The sequence below is a fragment of the Myodes glareolus genome, chromosome 20, assembly GCF_982192425.1.
Source record: "Myodes glareolus chromosome 20, mMyoGla1.1, whole genome shotgun sequence".
Lineage (NCBI taxonomy): Eukaryota > Metazoa > Chordata > Mammalia > Rodentia > Cricetidae > Myodes > Myodes glareolus.
In genome coordinates this window covers 4093824-4117016 of record NC_142045.1, presented here as the reverse complement: position 1 = coordinate 4117016, position 23193 = coordinate 4093824, and the positions used below count along the sequence as shown (strand labels likewise).

General features: G+C 38.5%; 1 protein-coding gene across 1 annotated transcript; it reads right to left on the bottom strand.

Moving 5' to 3' along the window:
• Positions 1-1191: 1191 nt before the first annotated feature.
• Positions 1192-22103, bottom strand: LOC148118762 (uncharacterized). The gene is made up of 4 exons (XM_087899420.1): positions 22005-22103; positions 6495-6621; positions 6239-6299; positions 1192-5104 (listed from the first exon to the last, which is right to left on the bottom strand). Exons 1-4 carry the CDS (start codon positions 22005-22007, stop codon positions 3883-3885), a joined length of 1413 nt encoding a protein of 470 aa, XP_087755546.1. The 5' UTR covers positions 22008-22103; the 3' UTR covers positions 1192-3882.
• Between the last annotated feature and the right edge of the window lie 1090 nt (positions 22104-23193).

Below are 23193 nucleotides of genomic sequence, written 5' to 3'. Positions count from 1 at the left end.
ATACTTCCTGTTCTTCTTCCCAGATACAGGGTCCCTTGTTCATGTATTCCATTACAGATTCACTGACCAGTGCAACCAACCAGTTCACTCAGAGCTAAGAAGTTCTGAAGCCAAACAAAGGTCACATTAAAACAATAACTCTTGTTAAGTCAAAATGAGGCCATGAATTAGAAAACAATGAAGTGTTTATGGAAGGGCTTAGAGGCAAGAAAGAGATGATGAGATGATGGAAATGATGTAACTATAATTCACAAAATTATTCTAGAAAAATTATTGATAAAAAGGCTTTATGATCACGTGCTATAGAGACGGGATTTGTATTAGAGACAACAAAATATTAGTCACACATTTTATCTCAGGCTGTGCATCTTAAATATGTAAAATAACAGTTCTTTTAGGCAGGGCCACACCATTTTATTCAGTTCTATTTTGGTCAAACTAGTGTAACTATTGTAAATTGGTTTCATGATAAGTTATGTTCTTTATCCAGATTCTTGATTCCTTGCTCTCTGGATTCAAGAAATGGCCAGTCAGAACATTTAATAATCATCTAAAATGGATTGCCTCACTACTTATTTCTAATGTAAGCTATGGTCTAAGGGGAGAAATTTGCATGCTCCTTCTTCATCATCCCTTTCTGTGCTGGGACTACACCTGCTTTATAGTTTGTCAACTGGAGGACACTCATTTACTCATCTATTTTCCTTCTCACTGAACAGTTAAGGCCCAGTGTTAAAGCAGTTGCAGGAATTGCTTTCTGGGCAGCAGAAGCAGGATTAGGTGTTCAAACCAATTTTAAATTCTATAGTGTGAGATAAGCCTAAGCTACCAAAGACTGAAATGATCAACAGCATTTGAGAAAAATGGAAAGAAATTCTTAATGACTGGAAACAATAGGGAATAGAAACAGATTAGAGCAGTGATGCATATAAAGTAAATAAAATTTAAAAAGTAAAAACAGGAATTCTTTTTTAAAAAAACATAAAAATAATTTTTAAAAACACACAGTTATACTGACTTTGAAAAAGATAAAAACATTCCCTACTAGAAAGACTGACATTAAAAAGGTATTACATCACCATGCCCCTATGTGCAAGGTCAGCTGCTGAGACCTGTGACCTGAAACACACAGCTACAGCTAATGGATATAATGATAGGCAGGATTGAACATATAAGCATAGGAGAGTTCCCTTGTTAGAAATTCAATATTTATTGATTCGAGCTAACCTTACCGAATTGTACACCCAAAATCTATCCTGCCTTCATTCACATGACATAGATTAACACGTGCTGGGAAATTACAAAATCACTGATCCTCTCACATTTAGATGCTATTTCATAATGGTGACACCAGCAGCTATTTGCTTACTGACAGTGTATGCAGTAAACTATTCCTCTTCTTTGGTCTGAAGGTGGAAGCCATGCTCCACATACAAATCCTTTTCCTATTAATAAAATGGACAGTTGACTACATGACTCGAAGTTTTAATTTTAGAGCTCAGTGGTGGTTGAGTTCTTTAATCTAATAATTTAGTTTAATCACAAGGGAAACAAGATCATTGCTCTGGGGAGCAATGGTTTGAGATCAAGGCTACCTTATCCAACATACAAAAGTTTGTCTCAAAAACATTTTTCTACAATGCTGGAGGTACTGCTATTGTAGAATTAATATGCCTTCCCAGGAATAAATCATTCACACACTTAAAGTTTAATAGACATGAATTCCTTTAACAACAGTATGCATTCAATGGTGGTTAATGCTAAAAGAGGAGACAACCTGGCCCAGATTGACATTCTGCATACACTGCCATCCTTAAGTCTTTTTTTTTTTTAGGGTCAGGCCTGAGGTTATACATTGAACAGTTTAAATAGGGACAGGAGGATGCAAGTCTATCTACTTAGTCAGATGGAGATTTACAGATCAAAACTATCTTTTAGCTTATACATTAGAATTGAAATAAAAAATATATCAGTACCTTATTGGAAATAAACTCATTCTTGTGGCTATAGTTAAATAGTCATCCATCTTTAAAAGACTTTTATTGTCAGTTCTCTCCTGATCATTCACTGTACTTTTCCCTCATTTTGTGGAGATTTTGGCTTGGAAAATTCTTTAAGCCCCAAGTCTAAGTTAGTTTCTGATGCTATCAATCTTCTGAGTCATCAAGGTTGAGGTAAAGATGAACTTGGAACAACCAATCACACCTTACTGCTATTAATGACATTTTCATGGGGCTATGATAAAAAAAATAAATAAATGAAATATTTTTTCTTGAAGCTAAAGACAACTATGATGTCTAAAGTCTTTACAAAATCATTTTCAGATTTAGAGTTTTCATCTGTGTGAGTTTATCCCTAGTTCCTGACTTTGAATTGAAACACATGGGCTTTAAAATATTTAGAGCACTAGAAACATGGCTGGACAGTTAAGAAATGTACAATCCCAGGACCAAGGTCTAATTTTTCACAAATTCCTGTAACTTCAGCTAAAAAATCCTAGGGTCTAACATTATCAGAAACCAGTATGCACATTCACATACCCACAGAAAAACACACTGATATCACATAATCACAATTAAAACAACTCTTTAAACATATTTTCACTCATGAATGTTTTTCTCTTGTAAGAATTCATTCCTATAATACAGCTGTTAAGGTACCCAATGGCTTACAGAGTTTTTCTTCACCATGAAGCAATCAGGTAGGCTTGAAGTCTGAGAAATCAACCCTTCTAAGTTGATGGAATAAATCATTTGGGAGGACTTAAGAAATGAGTCCGGTTTCAGGGTCAGGTGTTTCTCTCATTGACTCTGGATTCAGGAACAAAGTGTGTTTCTTTGTCTCGGTTTTCGAGTCAGAATGTATTTCTTTGGCGCCAATTCCACAGTCAAAATCATGCATTTCACTGACTCTGGTTTCAGGGTCCGGATGTGTTTTTTTTGACTGGCCCATTTACCCTACACATAGAGCTTTATAAATTCACAAATTCATTTTACCATGAGTTTCTAAGTACAAACATTATAAAAAGGACATAATAATGCTTGAAAAGATTGTTAACACTGTCAAATTTATTTCTACAGAAGAAATAGTCTTGTGTTGTAGGCAGAGGATTCTTGTTCATTCCTAGCTACCCAGACAAGAAATAATCACAAAGAAACTATATTAATTAATTAAAACACTGCTTGGCCTAGAATTAGCTCAGAATTCTCATTAGCTAACTCTGACATCTTAAATAAATCCATTCTGATTATTTTGTATTTTCCACAAAATTTGTGATTTACCAGTAAGGGTATATGTCTCCATCAGCAGATACATGGAGTCTGACTCCACTTTCTTTTCTCTACTATCTCTGCTTGGAATTCCTGCCTTCCTCTATGCTGCCCTGTCATAGGCCCAAAGCAGCTTCTTTACTAAACAATGGTAACAAAATACATTCACAGCATACAAAAGAGAATCCCAAATCATTGTGTAGCTGATTATTGGTGTTTTGGCTAAAGATCTTACCAAATACTTTATAATAAGAAGTCCTCGGTATCTTTTTCATGTAGTCAATGTCTATTGTAATATGCAAAGATTTTAACAGAGTGTTGCACACAAAAGTTTTACTCCTATATAAAGTACAAAACTTTATCACTCTGAATACATTTATAGGGTTTCTCTGCAGTATGATTTTTTCTCATGATTTAGATTATTCATACATGCAAATGCTTTACCACACTAGTTACAGTCATAAAGTTTATCCCCAGTGTGTGATTTTTTTATGCATTTGAAGAGTACTGTGAAGTGCAAAGCCTTTACCACACTTATTACATTCATAGGGCTTCTCTCCAGCATGTGTTAGCTCGTCTTTGAAGATGCCTATTATAAACAAAGTCTACTACACTAATTACATGCATAATGTTTCTCTCCAGTATGGGTTCTTCTATGTGTTTGGAGAGTGCACTGAAGTGAAAAGGCTTTACCACACTGATTGCATTCATAGTGTTTCTCTCCAGTATGGATTCTTTCATGCATTTGTAGATTACTGTGCCATGCAAAGGCTTTACCACACTGATTACATTCATAGGGTTTTTCTACAGTGTGGGTTCTTTTATATTTTCGAAGACTACTGTGCCATGCAAAGGCTTTACCAAACTGATTACATCCATAGGGTTTCTCTCCAGTATGGGTTCTTTTATGTTTTTGAAGATTACTGTGACGAGCAAAGGCTTTACCACACTGATTACATTCATAGGGTTTCTCTCCCTTATGGGTTCTTTCATGACTTTGAAGATGACTGTGACGAGCAAAGGCTTTACCACACTGATTACATTCATAGGGTTTCTCTCCAGTATGGGTTCTTTCATGACTTTGCAGATTACTGTGCTGTGCAAAGGCCTTACCACACTGATTACATTCATAGGGTTTCTCTCCAGTATGGGTTCTTTCATGACTTTGCAGATTACTGTGCTGTGCAAAGGCTTTACCACACTGATTACATTCATAGGGTTTCTCTCCAGTATGGGTTCTTTCATGAATTCGTAGATGACTGTGACGAGCAAAGGCTTTACCACACTGATTACATTCATAGGGTTTCTCTCCAGTATGGGTTCTTTCATGACTTTGTAGATGACTGTGACGTGCAAAGGCTTTACCACACTGATTACATTCATAGGGTTTCTCTCCAGTATGGGTTCTTTTGTGTTTTTGAAGACTACTCTGATCTGCAAAGGCTTTACCACACTGATTACATTCATAGGGTTTCTCTCCAGTATGGATTCTTTCATGAATTCGTAGTTGACTGTGACATGCAAAGGCTTTACCACACTGATTACATTCATAGGGTTTCTCTCCAGTATGGGTTCTTTCATGACTTTGTAGATGACTGTGACGTGCAAAGGCTTTACCACACTGATTACATTCATAGGGTTTCTCTCCAGTATGGGTTCTTTTGTGTTTTTGAAGACTACTGTGATATGCAAAGGCTTTACCACACTGATTACATTCATAGGGTTTCTCTCCAGTATGGATTCTTTCATGACTGTGAAGATGACTGTCACATGCAAAGGTTTTAACACATTGAGGATATTCAGACTGTTTCTTTCTAGATTGACTTTTTTCATGCCTACAGTTATAATGGTACATGTGAAAGCATTACTACATTTAATACATTATTGAATATTTTTATCTGAAGAAATTAATTTTACAATTTAGTCCTATTTTAAAGAGGAATTATATGTTAAGGTTTTATCACCTTGTTTACAATCTTGTTTTTCCCCTTCATTAAGGCTTGCTTTTCATCATTGAAGATAACTTAAAACAGCCTTTAAAACATGGTTCACATTTACAGAATTTTTTTTATATGAGAATTTTCATGTATTTGAAGAGAACTGAAAAACTCAGAGCGTTACCACTCTTATTGTATTCATAACGTTTCCTATACCGCGAGTGATGCTACATTTGCTAAGTGAACTAGGACAAACAGAACTATTTACACAGTCCTAGTACTCATGGTGCTTTTCTAAAATGTGAATTTGTTGATATATTAACAATGGGACTAGAAAACCAATTACTTGTATACGTGTATATCAAATTCAACAAGTATACTCAACATGGGGACTGCTACATATTTTATATTTGTTCTGAGAGAGAGGTATGTTATATCTTTTCACATCCCTATGCTCATGTGGCTTGTATCCAGAGTAATATATGATGTACCTAGTAAAGGAAGAATAACAAATATAAGGTTTCCACATTGAGTTCACCCAGTTTGACTTTCTGTCCTCATAGACTTGTGGTATATGGATTAAGGCCACTGCAAAACAGCTGCCCCTTGATTCATAACCCTAAATGCCTCCTCACTAAACTTAACACAGCCACAAGTATATGGGTTAAACTACCTTTTCTATGGACTATTAGTGTAATAGATAGTTTTAGAGATCTACTTATCACCTAATCAACATGTATATCTTTCATAATATGAATAATATGAGATAAATGGATTGACAACTGTACAGTATAGCTCTCCTTGTATTATGATTCAAATGGTAATATAGGTTAAGACATTGTTTTCTTCTTTCTTAAAAGAATGACTTGCAAATGTAGTTCACCTATCTGAAATTAAGGTATATGATTTTGTGAGAATTTAATAAACATCAACTTACTTTATTATTTACATTGTTGCTTTTGTTTAAAACATATAGAATTAATTACAAATTCTTCAGAGGTACACTTCTATCAACTTATACATGAAAATTACCTTTCATGTCTTCTAGAATTTTGACAATGTTCTTCAATATTATGGTCTTCCCAACCGTATCCTAAAATATAATGCCAGAAATTGTATGTTTTATGTTAAAAATTGTAAAAAATTTAGTTACCGTTTGAAGCAAACCTTACAACCATGCCTGATTTATTTACCCCATTCTTCTTTCTCAATCATATTACAAAAGAGCATCATTAACCAATGAATAGTTGTTTCCTTATATGAAACATGAAAGATAATATAGTCTTACCTGTAGTAGTGAGGTTTCTGTAGGTTTCTACCATCACATCTTTGTAGAGATTCTTCTGAGAAGGACTCAGCAAAGTCCATTCTTCCCAAGTGAAGTCGACATGCACGTCATCATAGGTCACTGAATTCTAAAATATCCCATATAGGTGTACAACAGAAAGTATGATTTTGACAACACTGCAAATGTATACTTCTTTGACAGTATATTCATATAATTCTGGTTCTCCCCATACATATTCCATGACAAAGACATCATAATTTAATCACCAAGTCACTTCAGAGGCAAACTGAATAGGAGGTTCACCTCTGTCATTTCTGAACCCTTTGAATGGGATATCACCTTGCAAGAGAAATGCCTACTAACCAACAATGAAAGATACATAAACAGGTCACCAGTATAGAGTACAGATAAAAAAAATTGTATGAATGATTAATTTCTAACTACAAAAAGAAAATAAAATGAAAAAGTTAGATGCATTGAATCATGCCTCTAATCTTTGCACTCAGAAGGCAGAGGCATGTATATCTATCTGACCATGAGTTGAAAATCACCCTAGTTCATGCAATCACTTCTAGGGTAGCCAGAAATACATGTTAAATGCCTATTTCACATGGAAAAAAATTAATCAAAGAAACATAAAGGCTAGAAATAACTCATAGGTTTTTGCTAAACTTTCTACAAAGAGTTACACATTCACTTCAACTGTTTATTCATCTACCAGAAACCTAAAGTTGCCCAATTTAAACTGCAACAAAAATGAGATTTTACTAAAAGGCACTGTGTGTTTAAAAAATTACAAATGGACAAATGAAAACAATAGAAATTAATATGCTGATTACAAATAATCAACACAGAGCAGGAAAGATGGCTCAACAGCAAAGAGTTCTCCTATTCTTGCATACAGGTGGGCTCAAGGAATTACATGGGGGAATCACAACTATCCATTATTCCGAGTTCAAGGTTTCTAATACCATCTCTTCATCAATGTAAGGACCATGTACTCACATGGTACATATCCATGCATCCAGGTATAATACTTTTTTTAAAATAAAAATTCAAAACAAACAAAACAGGCAGGAAGAAGGTTATGTACCTATAATCCAATAACACTGAAGGCACTGGCAGTATTAATTTCATGAGTACATGCCATCCTGGGAAACATAATGATACCCTCTGTCAAATTTTAAAATTCAAGATCTGGGTGAAGCTCAGCACAACAGCATATGCTTGATAGGAACAAAACCACCATACAACAATATAATAACAAAAAAGCCCACCATTGGCACTGCCGGGATGGGGCAGTGAGTGCAAATGGGCAGGAGGGACTTCCTTTGTTTTAATAGGGTGCCTGCAGCAAGGTAAGACTACAGGCAGGGAGATTTCTGACCAGCAACTGGCACTGATCCTGTAGCAGAAGATACAAAGGAGGGGTAAGTGTGCTCCTGACCCACCACACAAGCCTGGTAAGGGAACACACAATTTTCCTGCCATCCTTATCTCCCTGGGTATTCTGAAGGGGCGGCTTCCCCCAGCTAAACCCTCTCTCCTCCTTCCACATCCCTGCTTTCAGCCAGGAACCCCTTCCCTTACTCTCTCCCTTTTTCAGGGCATAAAATCTTCCACCTCAGCCGGTGTGGGCGCCAATGGATGGGGCGATGAGTGCAAACAGGCAGGAGGGAGTTCCTTTGTTTGAATAGCCTGCCTGCAGCAAGGTAGGACTGCAGGCAAAGTAATTCCTGGCTATCAAGGGGCACTTATCCTGTATCAGAAGACCCAGCGGAGGGAAGAGCCATTGGAAAGCATCTGAAGGAAGAGATGGGTAGGCGCCAAGGCAAGAATTCCTCCAACTATCTGAAAAGCAACATGAAAACACCAGATCCCAGCGATCTTATGACAGAAGGACTTGAACACCCTATTCTGGAAGAAGTGGAAAACAGTGTCATTATGAAAGCAATAGAGTCTCTTAAACAGGGTATGAAAAACTCACTTAAAGAAATAGAAGAGAAATATAACAAAAAGATTGAAGAAATGAGTAAAGAAATGGAAGAGAAATATAACAAAAAGTTTGAAGAAATGAGTAAATTTGTAAATGATACCCTGGGAAACCAAGAAAAAACAATGAAACAGGTAATGGAATCAGTTCAAGAATTGAAAACTGAAATGGAGTCAATGAAGAAAACACAAACCGAGGGCCGGCTGGATATGGAAAATCTAGGTAAACAAACAGAGACTTCAGGAACAAGCATGACCAATAGAATACAAGAGACAGAAGAACGAATCTCAGATTATGAAGACACCATAGAGAAAACAAACGCTCTGACCAAAGAAAACAACAAATCCAACAGATTATCATCGCAAAACATTCAGGAAATCTGGGACATGATAAAAAAAAAACCAAATGTAAGAATAATAGGGAAAGAAGAAAGGGAAGAATGGCAGATCAAAGGTCCAGAAAATGTATTCAACAGAATTATAGAAGAAAACTTTCCCAACCTAAACAACGATATTCCTCTGAAGGTTCAAAAAGCCTACAGAACACCGAATAGACTGGATCAGAAAAAAACATCTCCTCACCATATAATAATCAAAACACAAAGCATTCAGATTAAAGAAAGGATATTAAGAGCTGCAAAAGAAAAAGGTCAAGTAACTTATAAAGGTAAACCTATGAGACTTACACCAGACTTCTCTATGGAAACCATGAAAGCCAGAAGGTCCTGGATAGAGGTACTGCAGAAACTAAGAGACTATGGATGCAAGCCCAGACTACTATAGCCAGGTAAGCTATCAATCACTATCAACGGAGAAAACAAAATATTCCAGGATAAAAAAAAATTTAAACAATATGTAGCTACAAATCCAGCCCTACAGAGAATATTAGAAGGAAAATCATAATCCAAGGAATCCATAATTCCCAACACTGCCTACAATAACTCAGACATCTACCGACCCTTCACAAGCACAACTCAAAGAAGGAAAACACATACACTCTACTACCCAAAAAAAAAAAAAATGACTGGAGTCAACAACCACTGGTCATTAATATCACTTAACATCAATGGACTCAATACACCTATAAAAAGGGACAGACTTAGAGATTGCATACAAAAACAGGATCCAACATTCTGTGGTTTACAAGAAACACACCTCAACCACAAAGACAGACACCTACTCAGAGTAAAGGGTTGGGAAAAGGTTTTCCAAGCAAATGGACCTAAGAAACAAGTGGGTATGTCCATTCTAATATCCAACAAAATTGACTTCAAACTAAAATCAATCAGAAGAGATGGAGACGGACATTTCATACTCCTAACAGGAACAAATCATCAGGAAGAAGTCTCAATCCTGAATATCTATGCCCCTAATATAAAGGGACCCACATATGCAAAAGAAACACGTCTAGAACTCAAGGCAGTCATCAAACCACACACACTAATAGTAGGAAACTTCAACATACCTCTCTCACCAATGGACAGGTCAATCAGAGAGAAACCTAACAGAGAAATAAGAGAATTATTGGAGGTATTGAATCAAATGTACTTAACAGACATCTATAGAACACTCCACCCAAATAGGAAAGAATATACCTTCTTGTCTGCAGGTCATGGAACCTTCTCGAAAACTGACCACATACTCGGTAACAAAGCAAACTTCCACAGATACAAAAAAATATTAGTAACCACCTGTGTTTTGTCAGATCAACATGGATTAAAGTCAGAATTCAACAACAATGGTACCCCCAGGAAGCCAACAAACTCATGGAAGTTGAACAGTCAACTACTGAATCACCCCTGGGTCAAGGAAGAAATAAAGAAAGAAATTAAAGTCTTCCTTGAATTTAATGAAAATAAAGACAAAACATACTCAAACCTATGGGACACAATGAAAGCAGTGCTAAGAGGAAACTTCATAGCACTAAGTGCCCAATTAAAGAAAACGGAGAGAGCACACATTGAAGACTTAACAGCACACTAGAAAGCTCTAGAAAAAAAAAGAAGCTGACTCACCCAAGAGGAGTAGAAGACTGGAAATAATCAAATTGAGGGCTGAAATCAACAAAAGAGAAACACAGAAAACAATCCAAAGAATCAATGAAACTAAAAGCTGGTTCTTGGAGAAAATCAACAACATCGACAAACCCCTCTCCAAACTAATCAAACGGCAGAGAGAGAACATGCAAATTAATAAGATCAGAAATGAAAAGGGGGACATAACCACAGACACAGAGGAAATTCAGAGAATCATTAGATCTTAATACAAAAGCCTGTATGCCACAAACTGGAAAATATAAAAGAAATGGACATTTTTTTAGATAAGTACCATATACCAAAGTTGAACCAAGAACAGGTGAACACTCTAAATAGACCTGTTAGTCATGAAAAATTAGAATCTATTATCAAAAATATCCCTACCAAAAGAAAGCCCAGGACCAGATGGTTTTAATGCAGAATTCTACCAGAACTTCCAGGAAGAGTTAATACCTATACTCCTTAATGTATTTCACAATATAGAAACAGAAGAGTCATTGCCAAACTACTTTTATGAAGCTACAGTTACCCTGATACCAAAACCACACAAAGATACAACCAAGAAAGAGAATTACAGGCCAATCTCACTCATGAACATCGACACGAAAATTTTCAATAAAATACTGGCAAACCGAATCCAAGAACACATTAGAAAAATTATCCATTATGATCAAGTGGGCTGTATCCCAGAGATGCAGGGCTGGTTCAACATACGCAAATCTATCAATGTAATCCATCATATAAATAAACTGAAAGAAAAAAACCATATGATCATTTCATTGGATACTGAAAAAGAATTTGACAAAATTCAACACCCATTTATGATAAAGGTGTTGGAGAGACTGAGGATACAAGGATCAAACTTTATATAATAAAAGCAATATAGATCAAGCCGACAGCTAACATGAAATTGAATGGAGAGAAACTCAAAGCCTTTCCACTAAAATCAGAAACACGACAAGGCTGTCCACTCTCTCCATACCCCTTCAATATAGTGCTTGAAGTTCTAGCAATAGCAATAAGACAACATAAGGGGATCAAGGGGATTCGAATTGGAAAGGATGAAGTTAAACTTTCATTATTTGCAGACGATAGGATAGTGTACATAAGCAACCCCAAAAACTCTACCAAAGAACTTCTACAGCTGACAAACACCTTTAGTAATGTGGCAGGATACAAGATCAACTCCAAAAAATCGGTTGGCCTCCTATACACAAAGGAGAAAGAAGCAGAGAGGGAAATCAGAGAAACATCACCTTTCACGATACCCACAAATAGCATAAAATATCTTGGGGTAACTCTAACCAAAGGAGTGAAAGACCTATTTGACAAGAACTTTAAGTCTTTGAAGAAAGAAATTGAGGAGGATACCAGAAAATGGAAAGACCTCCCCTGCTCTTGGATTGGGAGAATCAACATAGTAAAAATGGCAATTCTACCAAAAGCAATCTAAGATTCAATGCAATCCCCATCAAAATCCCATCAAAATTCTTCACAGACCTTGAGAGAACAATAATCAAATTTATATGGAAAAACAAAAAACCTAGGATAGCCAAAACAATGTTATACGATAAAGGAACTTCTGGAGGCATTACCATCCCTGACTTCAAACTCTATTACAGAACTACAGTATTGAAAACAGCTTGGTATTGGCATAAGAACAGAGAAGTCAACCTATGGAATTGAATAGAAGACACGGATATTAACCCACAAAGCTATGAACACCTAATTTTTGACAAGGGAGCTAAAGGTATACAATGGAAGAAGGAAAACATCTTTAATAAATGGTGCTGGCATAACTGGATGTCAGCCTGTAGAAGAATGAAAGTAGATCCATATCTGTCACCATACACAAAACCAAGTCCAAATGGAGTAAAGACATCAACATTAATCTGTACACTTTGAACCTGATAGAAGAGAAAGTGGGAAGTAGTCTACAAGATATAGACACAAGAGACCACTTCCTAAGTAGAACCCTGGTAGTACAGACAATAAGAGAATCAATGAATAAATGGGACCTACTGAAACTGAGAAGCTTCTGTAAAGCAAAGGACACTGTCAGTAAGACAAAAAGGCTACTTCTGACTGGGAGAAGATCTTCACCAGCCCTCATCAGACAAAGGTCTGATCTCCAAAATATATAAAGAACTCAAGAAACTAGACACTAAAACTCTAATTAACCCAATTAAAAAATGGGGTACTGAACTGAACAGAATATTCACAACAGATGAACTTCAAATGGTCAAAAGAAACTTAAGGTCATACTCAACCTCCTTAGAGATCAGGGAAATGCAAATCAAAACAACTTTGAGATAACATCTTACACCTGTCAGAATAGCTAAACTCAAAACCACCAATGATAGCCTATGCTGAAGAGGATGTGGAGTGAGGGGAACACTCATCCATTGTTGGTGGGAATGCAAACTTGTGCAGCCACTGTGGAAATCATTGTAGCTGTTTCTCAGGAAACTGGGAGTCAACCTCCCTCAGGACACAGCAATTCCACTCTTGGGAATATACCCAAGAGATGCCCTATCATACTACAAAAGTATTTGTTCAACTATGTTCATAGCAGCACTATTTGTAATAGCCAGAACACGGAAACAACCTAGGTATCCCTCAATAGAAGAATGGTTAAAAAAGGTGTGGAACATATACACATTAGAGTTTTCCTTGGCGGTAAAAAACAATGACATCTTGAATTCTGCATGCAAATAGAAAATGCTTTACTGAGTGAGGTAACCCAGACCCAAAAAGAGGAATATGGTATGTACTCACTTATAAGTGGATTCTAGCCATAGTTAAAGGTCTTTGAGTCTATAATTCGTGATCCTAGAGAAGGTAAATAAGAAGGTGAACCTGAAGAAAATCATCTCGTTATCCTCCTGGATATTAGAAGTGACAAGATTGCCAGGCAAACTTGGGTGCACGGGGTGGGGGGGGACGGAAGTAAGGGGAGGTTAGGGAGAGGGGAGAGGTAGAGGATTGGGGATGTCTTGGCAGAATGGGAGGAAAGATGGTTATGGAAGCAGGGAAGTTTATATCTCAACTAAAGGAGCCATTTTAGGGTTTGTAAGAGACTTGATTCTGGAGGGGTTCCCAGGCCCAGGGAGAGGTCCCCAGATTGTTCCCTGGGCAGCAGAGGAGAGGGTGCCTGAACTGGCCTTAGCCCATAACCATACTGATGAATATTTTGCATGTCACCATAGAGCCTTCTTCTGGCGAAGGATGGAGATAGAGACAGAAACACATATTGGAACACTGGACTTAACTCCCTAGGTCCAAATGAGAATCAGAGGGAGGGAGAAGGTGATCAAGGAAGGCAGAACCAGAGGGAACCTTCATCCAATGATGGAAGGAGATAGAGACAGAGACCCACATTGGAGCACTGGACTGAGCCCCCAAGGTCCAAATGAAGAGCAGAATGAGGGAGAACATGAAAAAGGAAGTCAGGCCCGCGAAGGGTGCGTTCACCCACTGATACAAGGGGACTGATCGAATGAGAGCTCACCAAGGTCAGCTGGACTGGGACTGAAGGAGCATGTGATCAAACCGGATCCTCTGAATGAGGCTGACATGGGGGCTGACTGAGAAGCCATTGGCAATGGCACTGGGTCTTGTGTCGTCTGCATGTACTGGCTTTTTGGGATCCTGGTCTGTTTGGATGCTCACCTTCCTGAACCCGGAGGGCAGGGGGAGGAACTTGATCTTCCCATAGGGCAGGAAACCCTGACTGCTCTTGGGACGGGTGAGGGAGGAGGAGAGGGAGTGGGGGAAGCGGGAGGGTAAAATCAAAAATTAAAAAAAAAATAGCATTACAGGACTAGGTGGATAAACAGTGATTTTCTGACATTGCCGAAGGTTGGGTAGCCCTAATTAGTTGTGAAAAAAATGCTAAACTCACGCATCAGGTTGAACAATCATACCAAATGTGATAGCCGCTCTTGCTTTGGCTAATAAAGAACTTTGTTTTATTTTTTTTTTTAAAAAGCCCACCTTTAACCCCAGCACATGGGAGTCAGAGTCAGAAGATCTCTGAGTTTGAAGCCAGACTGATATATAGAGCTACTTTCAGGACAGCTAGGGATACACAGGCAAACCTTGTCTTTAAAATATAACAAACAAAAATGAAAACAGTAGGCTACCAAACCACCTTAGCACTAAATAGCAGTTAAGTATATTTAATCTAGTGTGATTGAGTCATAGAGTTTATGATGGTGGAAAGTTATGACAGAAAAAGAAGAAAGCTGACTGATTAGTTTCAACCACAACACAGCAGACACAAAGAACAGGAAATGGGTTGAGGCTATAGAAACTCAAATTGTGGAATTCCTTTCTGTATGCTGTGATTATCATTAGTTAATAAAGAAACTGCTTTGGGCCTATAACAGAGCTATATGACAGAACTTAGGTAGGTGGGGAAAACTAAACTAAATGGTAGAAGGAAGAAAGCGGAGTTGGAGAGAAGTCATGTAGCCCCAACAGAGACAGACACTGAGGAATTTATCTGGTAAGCCACAGCCACATGGCAATACACAGATTAATAGAAATTGATTAAATTAATATGTAAGAGTAACACTCTGTATGCTGTGAATATGTTTTATTCCCATTGGTTAATAAGGAAACTGCTTTGGGCCTATGGCAGCACAGAATAGAACAAGATAAGAATGCCAAATGGAGATAGAGGAGAAAAGAAGGCAGAGTCAGGGAGATGCCATGTAGCCACTGAAGGAGACAGATGCTGGATGGAACCTTACCAGTAGGTCACAGCCATGTGGTGATACACAGATTAATTAAAAAATGGGTTAATTTAAGATGTAAAAGTTACTTAATAAGAAGCCTAAGCTATTGGGTATGCAGTCTTATAATTCATAAAATTTCTGTATAATTATTATGAGTCTGGGCAGTGGGGAAATGACCAAGCACCTTATGTCTATAAAAGGATATAATAAAGTTTGCAAGCTATACAGCACACACAAGATTAATATCTAAGTTCAATTGTCCTGTTAAGCATTCATGATTCCTTGACTACTAAGGGATCATACAAAGAAGCCCAAATCAGCCTCAATGCCTCACTGCCTGAGGGAACGCAACAGTCTGTCAGGAACTGGGAGGTATATAGTGACCCAGTAAGCATGGACTTTAACCTGGTCTCTCAAGGGAGTTAGGCTGGGCCAGGTCCATGATTCCCAGAAGAGCCTATTGCCTAGTAAAATCCTATGACCTTGACCTCCACTGTCTGCCATTACTCACAACATTCCCATCTTCTAGGTCCTACAAGAACAGATGATTAAGCTCTTTGTCCAGTTTTCTAATATCTTAAGCATTCTTATAAGAGTCAACATTCCCAGGTCCTTTGCAGCAACAAGATCCTCTTTGAGTACCTTTTTAGTTCCAACTTTCTTCTCTGTTACTGTTATTAAATTATGCAATCAAAAGCAACTCAGGTAATGAACATGTTTATTTGGTTGTTAACCCTATTTCACAATTCCTCCTTATGACAGTGTAGGATAGATACTCAAGCTAATAACTAAAGGCAAAACATGTGGAACCATTGTTTTCTGGTTTTGTCTCTGTCTTGTGCTCAACTAGCTCTCCTATCTATCCCAGGGCTGCTTGCTCAGAGATACTGCCAACTCAGCGAAACAGCCTTCCTATATCAATCAAAATCAACAAATCTCTCTCAGATACCTTAATATGGTATTCTGATCTAGGCATATTCTCAATTGGTATTTTCTCAAATCAGTAAAAGCTATGTCATGCTGATAGCTAAGGCTATCTAGAAAGAGACAATAATATACAAGAAGATTTTAAAGATCTAAAGGTAATGTATTAATCATATCAATCACTTAAGCAGCAAAAACAATAATAAAGATCGATATGCCAGGAAATGGAAAGAGGCAAACATCTAAGACAAAGAAGAGAAAACTAAAACTGCCACTGCACAGAAACTTCCCAAACCAACAAAAACTCAAGGAACTCATAACATGAGAAACCTTCTGAATACAAAATTGGTGAGACCATTATTTTCCAGAAAATAAACAATATACTTAGATAAAAATGAATAAAATCAATAATATAGATGGGTAGCACTGACAAAGACATATTATGCTCCTTTAAATAAAAACAAGATTCTAACCAAAATAAAACTCTAAGAAATTACTAACAAGCACTCATCCTATACACTTCAGTTCTTTATCCTTTACCAATAATAGAAAATGGCTTGGGTGCAGAAGGCTCTTTTACCAGAATTGGAGAGATTCACTTGAAATCTTCTTGTTCCTTAACTTCATAGAAAATAGTTTTGACTACTTAAAAAATTTCATTATCTTATAGTAAAGAAAAGTATGTCTGTTAGGATCACTTACACACCATTTTGCTCCCCCTGATTGATGATTGCCTGTAAGTCTGCAATCAGAGTGAGGAAAAGAAAACATTTTAAAACAAAATGCAAGATAACAGATTTTTAAAGAATCAGTGGACACCTAAAGCAACTTGTTTTATTCTATTGCTTTATAAGTCACAAGCACTTTTGAAAACAAGTTTATTGCCATTTTGTGCATATGTTTGTGCAAGAGTGAGTCTTTCTTCCACATGTATACAAGTAACAAAGAAAAGAGGGATTCAGATGCGCTCAATCTGAAATGGTAGAGTTATGAGCCTCACAACTTGATGGTAGGTATCTGAACTTAGATCACCTCCAAAACTAATATGTGCTGAGCCACCTGCCAACTTTCATAATACCTTTTATCCAATAAACCAAAAGTCTCTCACAGATTAACAAGAGCAACAAAACCTAAATAAATGAAGAAGTAAATAAATGATCCTTGGAAACGGGATGCATCAAAATTAAGATGATGTGTATGTTAAATTTGCACCTAAAGGACTACAGTAAAATGATAATTCCCAACAATTTATAACAGGAAAGCTGATTACAAAGCTACATTCGTATTGGAAGCACACAGAGTACTCAATGGGATTATGAAAAATAGTACACAGACTGACATAATATGACTTCTTTCTGGGTGGTGGTGGTACACACCTTTAATCCCAACACTCAGGAGGCAGAGACAGGAGGATCTCTGTGAGTTTGAAGCCAGCCTGGTCTACAGAGAGAGTTCCAGAACAGGCTCCAAAGCCACACAGAAACCTTTTCTTGGGGGGGGTGGGGTGGAATTACCACAAAGTTGATCAATCAAGAATGTGTATGATATTTGGGAAAGAATAAAGAGAATGGTGAGAAAAACTCAAGACCAAAGGTAGAAAAATATAGTCAGCTATTAATCAAAAGACCAAAGGAAACTTAGTCAGGAAATGTGTTATCTTGACCAATGTTATCCAGATACCTATGATTCTATGTGTATAGAAATTAAATAAAGACTTCATAATTTTCACAAAATTAACTCAAAGTGACCCTTAAACTGTTGATACTGATGCCCCAGCTACTGGTATTTCTTCCTGAGAGGCCCCATGCCTAGAGCCTTTTCTTCAAAAAGAGATGATCTACTGCTATGGTCCTGCAAGTCCTTATACCTCCTTCTGTTTTCAGGTAAACCCAGCCATACTGATGCCCAATCACAAAACAATATAGAATAATTTCTGCTTCCTGTCAAATGGATTATAGCACAAGATATAAATTCTGTTCTATCTACCTGCCCAACACCATACACACCTAAGAAACCTCTGCAGACCTGAAACTCCCTTTGTGCCCTGGAACTAAACATCACTGAATCACACTATTGCAGCTGGTGGTAGCAGAAAATTAGAAACATTTTAATCCTGCATTGCTAAATCAACATCATTAAAGTTCTACCAGCTTTTAAACTATTTGAAACATATATAAGACAAACTTGAAAGTAGGCTGCAATATTCAGAACTTCTAGAAACCAGATTATCAGTTCTCAAACCTGTCTTCCCACTGCATACTAAAAGCATGACTCTGTTTCTACACTGGACAGTGATATTTCAAGCATAATATCCTACCATGCCAGGGCTGCAGAGTCTCCCTCTCCCCAGGAAATCCATACACAGGGAGGCTCAGAGGACAAGGACCACTGCCCAGGTCATTACATAGAGCAATAGAACCACAGCCTGGCTCATGGTTCGTCCAAATTCCAGCAGAAATGACAGCTTAACAGACCTTCTCTGAACAGCCTACACTCACTCTGGCACAGCTTGTGGTCTTCCTTACAACTCATTACAACAGAAGCAAAGATGAATCCTAGAAAGAACCACCTGTAAGCTACCTCCCACTATTATTCCTGCTTGCGAAGCCTTCCCAGAGTCTGTCAGTGGCTAATGCCACCCAGCAGGGCCTCAGAATATTATCAGCTCCCCTACTGGGTGTGATTAGAGATCAAATTACTCAGATATCACAGAACTTTCTGCTTGGCCCTTCCAGTCCAGTAGACAAGGCCCTAGTTCAAAAAGTTTGTATTTTAGTAGACATTCATCCAATTTCCTAGAGCATACAGTTTTCCTCATTCAAATCACAGGGTTCTTTGTTTGTACATTTCATTATATACTCAATGAGCAGTGCAGGAAACCTATTGCCTCATACCGGGGAAATCCTGCAGCCAAATACAAGTCACAATTACAATTGTTGTTAAAAAAAATGGACCATGAATTAGAAGATAATAAAGGGTCATGGTAAGGCTTGGGGACAGGAAAGAGAATGTGGATACAATATAGTTATAATCTCAAAAAATTATTTTGAAAAGTAGAAAGAGGATTTATGGCCATGGCTCATGGTTCATCCCTGTCCATGAAGCTCTGACAGCTCAGCCAACATGTTCTTCCTGGACTGAGGACAGTTGCTTCTACATTCACCAAGGCATGGCTTGTGGTCCTCCTTACAGCTCTGTACAGTAGAATAAGAGAATCCTGGAAAGAACCTGTAAACTATCTCTTGTGCTCCTAATTGCCAACCAGAGTCCCACTAGGACCACCCAGCTGGGCTTCAAGACATTAGCAGTTACCCTACTGCATGAGCAGAGATCAAATATCTCAGAAAGCAAACATCCTCCAGTTTTGTCCTTACACGCTATAGTCAGACAAAACCCTAATCTGGGAAATTTATAGTTTAATAAAATCTCCCATTCTCCCAGAGCACGTCCTGTTCCTCCTCCAAGACACTAGGTCTTCTGTGTGGTCTGTGGACCCATGAAGTGGCCAGATGGGACATTTATGGAACATCTAAAATTGATCACCTCACTACTCACAGCTAATGTCAACTACAGTCACAGCAGGAAAGATTTTACCCTCCTTCTTGTCCATCCTTTGTCTGTGGTGACTACACTGGCTTTACAGTTGGTCAGTGAACTCATTTCTTACACAGGTCCCATTTCACTCTTAAATTCACAATAAAATCTACAGAAATTGGAAGATGCTCACTCACTGATCTTTCTCCATGACACAGACCAGCCAAGGTCTAGCCTGGTAGGATTTGCAGGACTGTCTTTCCAGCACTAGGTAGCAGAGGCAGGATTAGGTGTGCACAGCAATTCTCAGTTACATAGTATGATACAAGCCTGAGCTACAGGAGACATTCATCTAAACCAGTTGTTCTCAATCTTCCTAGTGCTATGACCCTTTAATACAGTTACTCATGATGTAGTGACACCCCACCTATAAAATTATTTATACTACTACTTCATAACTATGTTTTTGCTATTGTTATAAATTATAAATATCTCTACTTTCTGATGGTCTTAAGGCAATGGTATGATAGGTTCATTTAATCCCCCAAAAGGAATCATGGTCCACAAGGTTGAGAATTATTGCTCTAAACTGATATAAATAAATAGAGAAATAAACAGCACTTTAAAAATGGAATGAAATGCAAAAACTGGGAAACATTGGAAAATAGAAACAAAGAGATTATAGCACTTATGCCATTGGAGAAAATGAAATCTAAAAAACGATAACCAATAATTGACTTCTTAAAATTATAAAAAATAAGACAACACTCAGTTATACTGACTTTGAAACAGAGTAGGCACTTCCCTGGTAGGGAGAATGCCATTAATAATTTGTCCTATGTAAAATGTTAGCTGCTGAGTGCTGTAAGCTGACACATGGAGTTACAGTCAATGGCCTATGTCTCAAACGTCTGAGCTGACTTCACTGTGTCAACCAGGATTGAACATATCTGCATGGGAGAGTTCACTAATTGGAAACTAAATACTTAGGAGTTCAAGCTCTCCTCCCTAAACCGTACACCCACCAGTGTCTGTCTTCATTCACAAGGAAGGAATTAATGTATGATGGGAAATTACACAGAAATTCAATCACTGTACCCCATTAGGTCCTTCTTTGTAATGGAGACCCCTGCAACCTGTGGCCTTAAACTTCAGACTAAGATCTAGCTATTCTCCAGTGTGTTTACCCCCTCCAATGTACACAGTACACGGTTCCTACTTCTCAGGTCTTACGGGAGAAGCCATGTTCCACATGCAAATCCTTTTATTGTTACTGCAATGAACAGTCCCACTGTGTGACTCAAACTGATACTTTTAGAGCTCGGTGGGGCAGGATACATGTAATCCAAGAATTTATGGTGTTCAGCCAGGAGAATAGTTAAGGGCAATGCCCTGTGTGGCTACAGACAGGATTCAAGTCCACCTCAATCAGCACAGGGGACACTGAGTCACATCTCCTTTCCTAAGAGCTGAAAAAACCAGCTGTTCTAGAATTATTATACTCTCCTGGCACACAAGGTTGTGACACCTTAACGAGCCCTGAGCAGCAGGTCAGAGGCCTTTGATGGGGAAGTGGGTCTTCTGGCTGCTTGTAAATCATGGTTGTCTCATTAGGAATGTACCTTAATGGCTGATTAATCCTGTTGAACAAACATTTGCATCTCATCATACTAATTTCTAACAGGCATGGTGTGCATGCTACTCATCTTTGGATATTTGGGATGCAGCCCTCCCTCACTTTAATTCTACTTTGTGTGACCTAATGTCTCCTAAGCACCGGTAAATCCTTATACCATTAATTCTATGATCACTATAATCTTCTACATCACAGTTTAGTAGCGGAGCACTACTCTACACAGTAGAAACCATATACAAGCCACACGAAATTAACTACAGACGGATCCCAAAGCTAAATGTTAAAAGTGCAGAACTTCTGAAGACCCAGGAGAGACCAAGAGTCTCCGCGTTTGGCGAATGTGCTGATATCTCTCCACACGCAACGATATATGCACGACAGACACCACCATCTGCGGCTCCCCATGCTCTGCTCTGTGCATACGCAGCCCAGGCAGTCAAGGGATTCAGCGGCTGCCAACAGAGAGATGCAAGTTTAGGACTACTCAAGCAGAAAACGCTAAACTCTGTGTCTGTCCGCTGGCTCCCACCCGGCCACCACATGGGCTGCGAGTCTCAGCGCCTCTCCACATACTTTGGGGACAGCAGCCCCTCGCTCGCCAAGCCCGGCCACTCCTCCCATCTGTGTAGAGCAATCCCTTACTCACCATGGTGCAGCTGCCAAGCTCACACTGCTATGTGCCCCCACAAGAGAACCGAAGCCCGGGAAATGGATCGGAAGTCTGGCTACCGTTAGGACCCTCCCATCTGAGTGGCAGGTCTGCTGGAGGTTCTGATTGGCTGGTGCGGTCTGAGTGACGGGGCGGGTGAGCAGAAGAAACTCAGCACCGTGGTCCAAAACTGGCTTCTAATCTAAAGACAGACCTGTGAGATTGGCTGGAAATTTATGCCAAAATCAACAGCAAGTCTCTTGCTAATGTACATCAATGGGTTCGGTTTTAAAAGGAAGCATACAATTTCAGAATATTAACTAAAATTAAACTAAATAACCTGGCATTAAAAAAAAAAAGAAATGAACTGGTGGAGGCACAGGGATATAACCCCAAAACTCCACAAAGAAGGTAGGCAGGTCTCTGCGTGTTCATGGCCAGACAGCTAGGAATGCTACACAAAGAAACACTGTCTCGAGAAAAAAAAAATCAAAAAAAATTTTAGAAAGTGCTTTCAAGCTTCTGCTGGTGAGTATTTATGTATCTGACATATGTGGCTGGTGGGGAAGGGATTTCTAAAAGAAATGATCTGTGTCCTGAAGGGGCTGCAGTATCTGAGAATGAATTCCAATGGCTGCCAGCAGAAGTGAACCTGGGTGTGTCTTCAGGTCCCTGGAGGAGGAGTGTAGCTAGCATTGACCTTGCCAATAGGCCCCAGTCAGATGTTAATGTCAGAGCCTGAGGTTCCTCAAAAGGGACTGAATGGAGACCCTTTCTTATCTAAATGCCTGACTTTGTGAAAAGGACTTGTGGGAAGAGGGCAGCACTTGAAACTAGGGGTTTTTTTTTTCTTAGTCTTGCTGTCAGGATCTGTTCTCCTCAGAATGCTCCCTCCCAAAAGGGAAGGTCATGACATCTTACTCTCTTCCCAGGATACCTTTGTACCTTCCATCTTGTTGGATCGTTATGTACTGGTGATTCATAACCCTAGCTGAACTCTTCCATTGTAAATAAATAAAGTAAGCAAATATGTCAACAGATGAATGAACGAATGGACGAACAAACCAACAAACAAACAAAGAAAGAAAAAGTTCACAGTTGTTTATTGACTTTTGTTTTTATAATGAAAACTTTTGACATGTGACTGAAAGACCCTCGATTTGGGGAGACTCTCACTCGAGCCTCG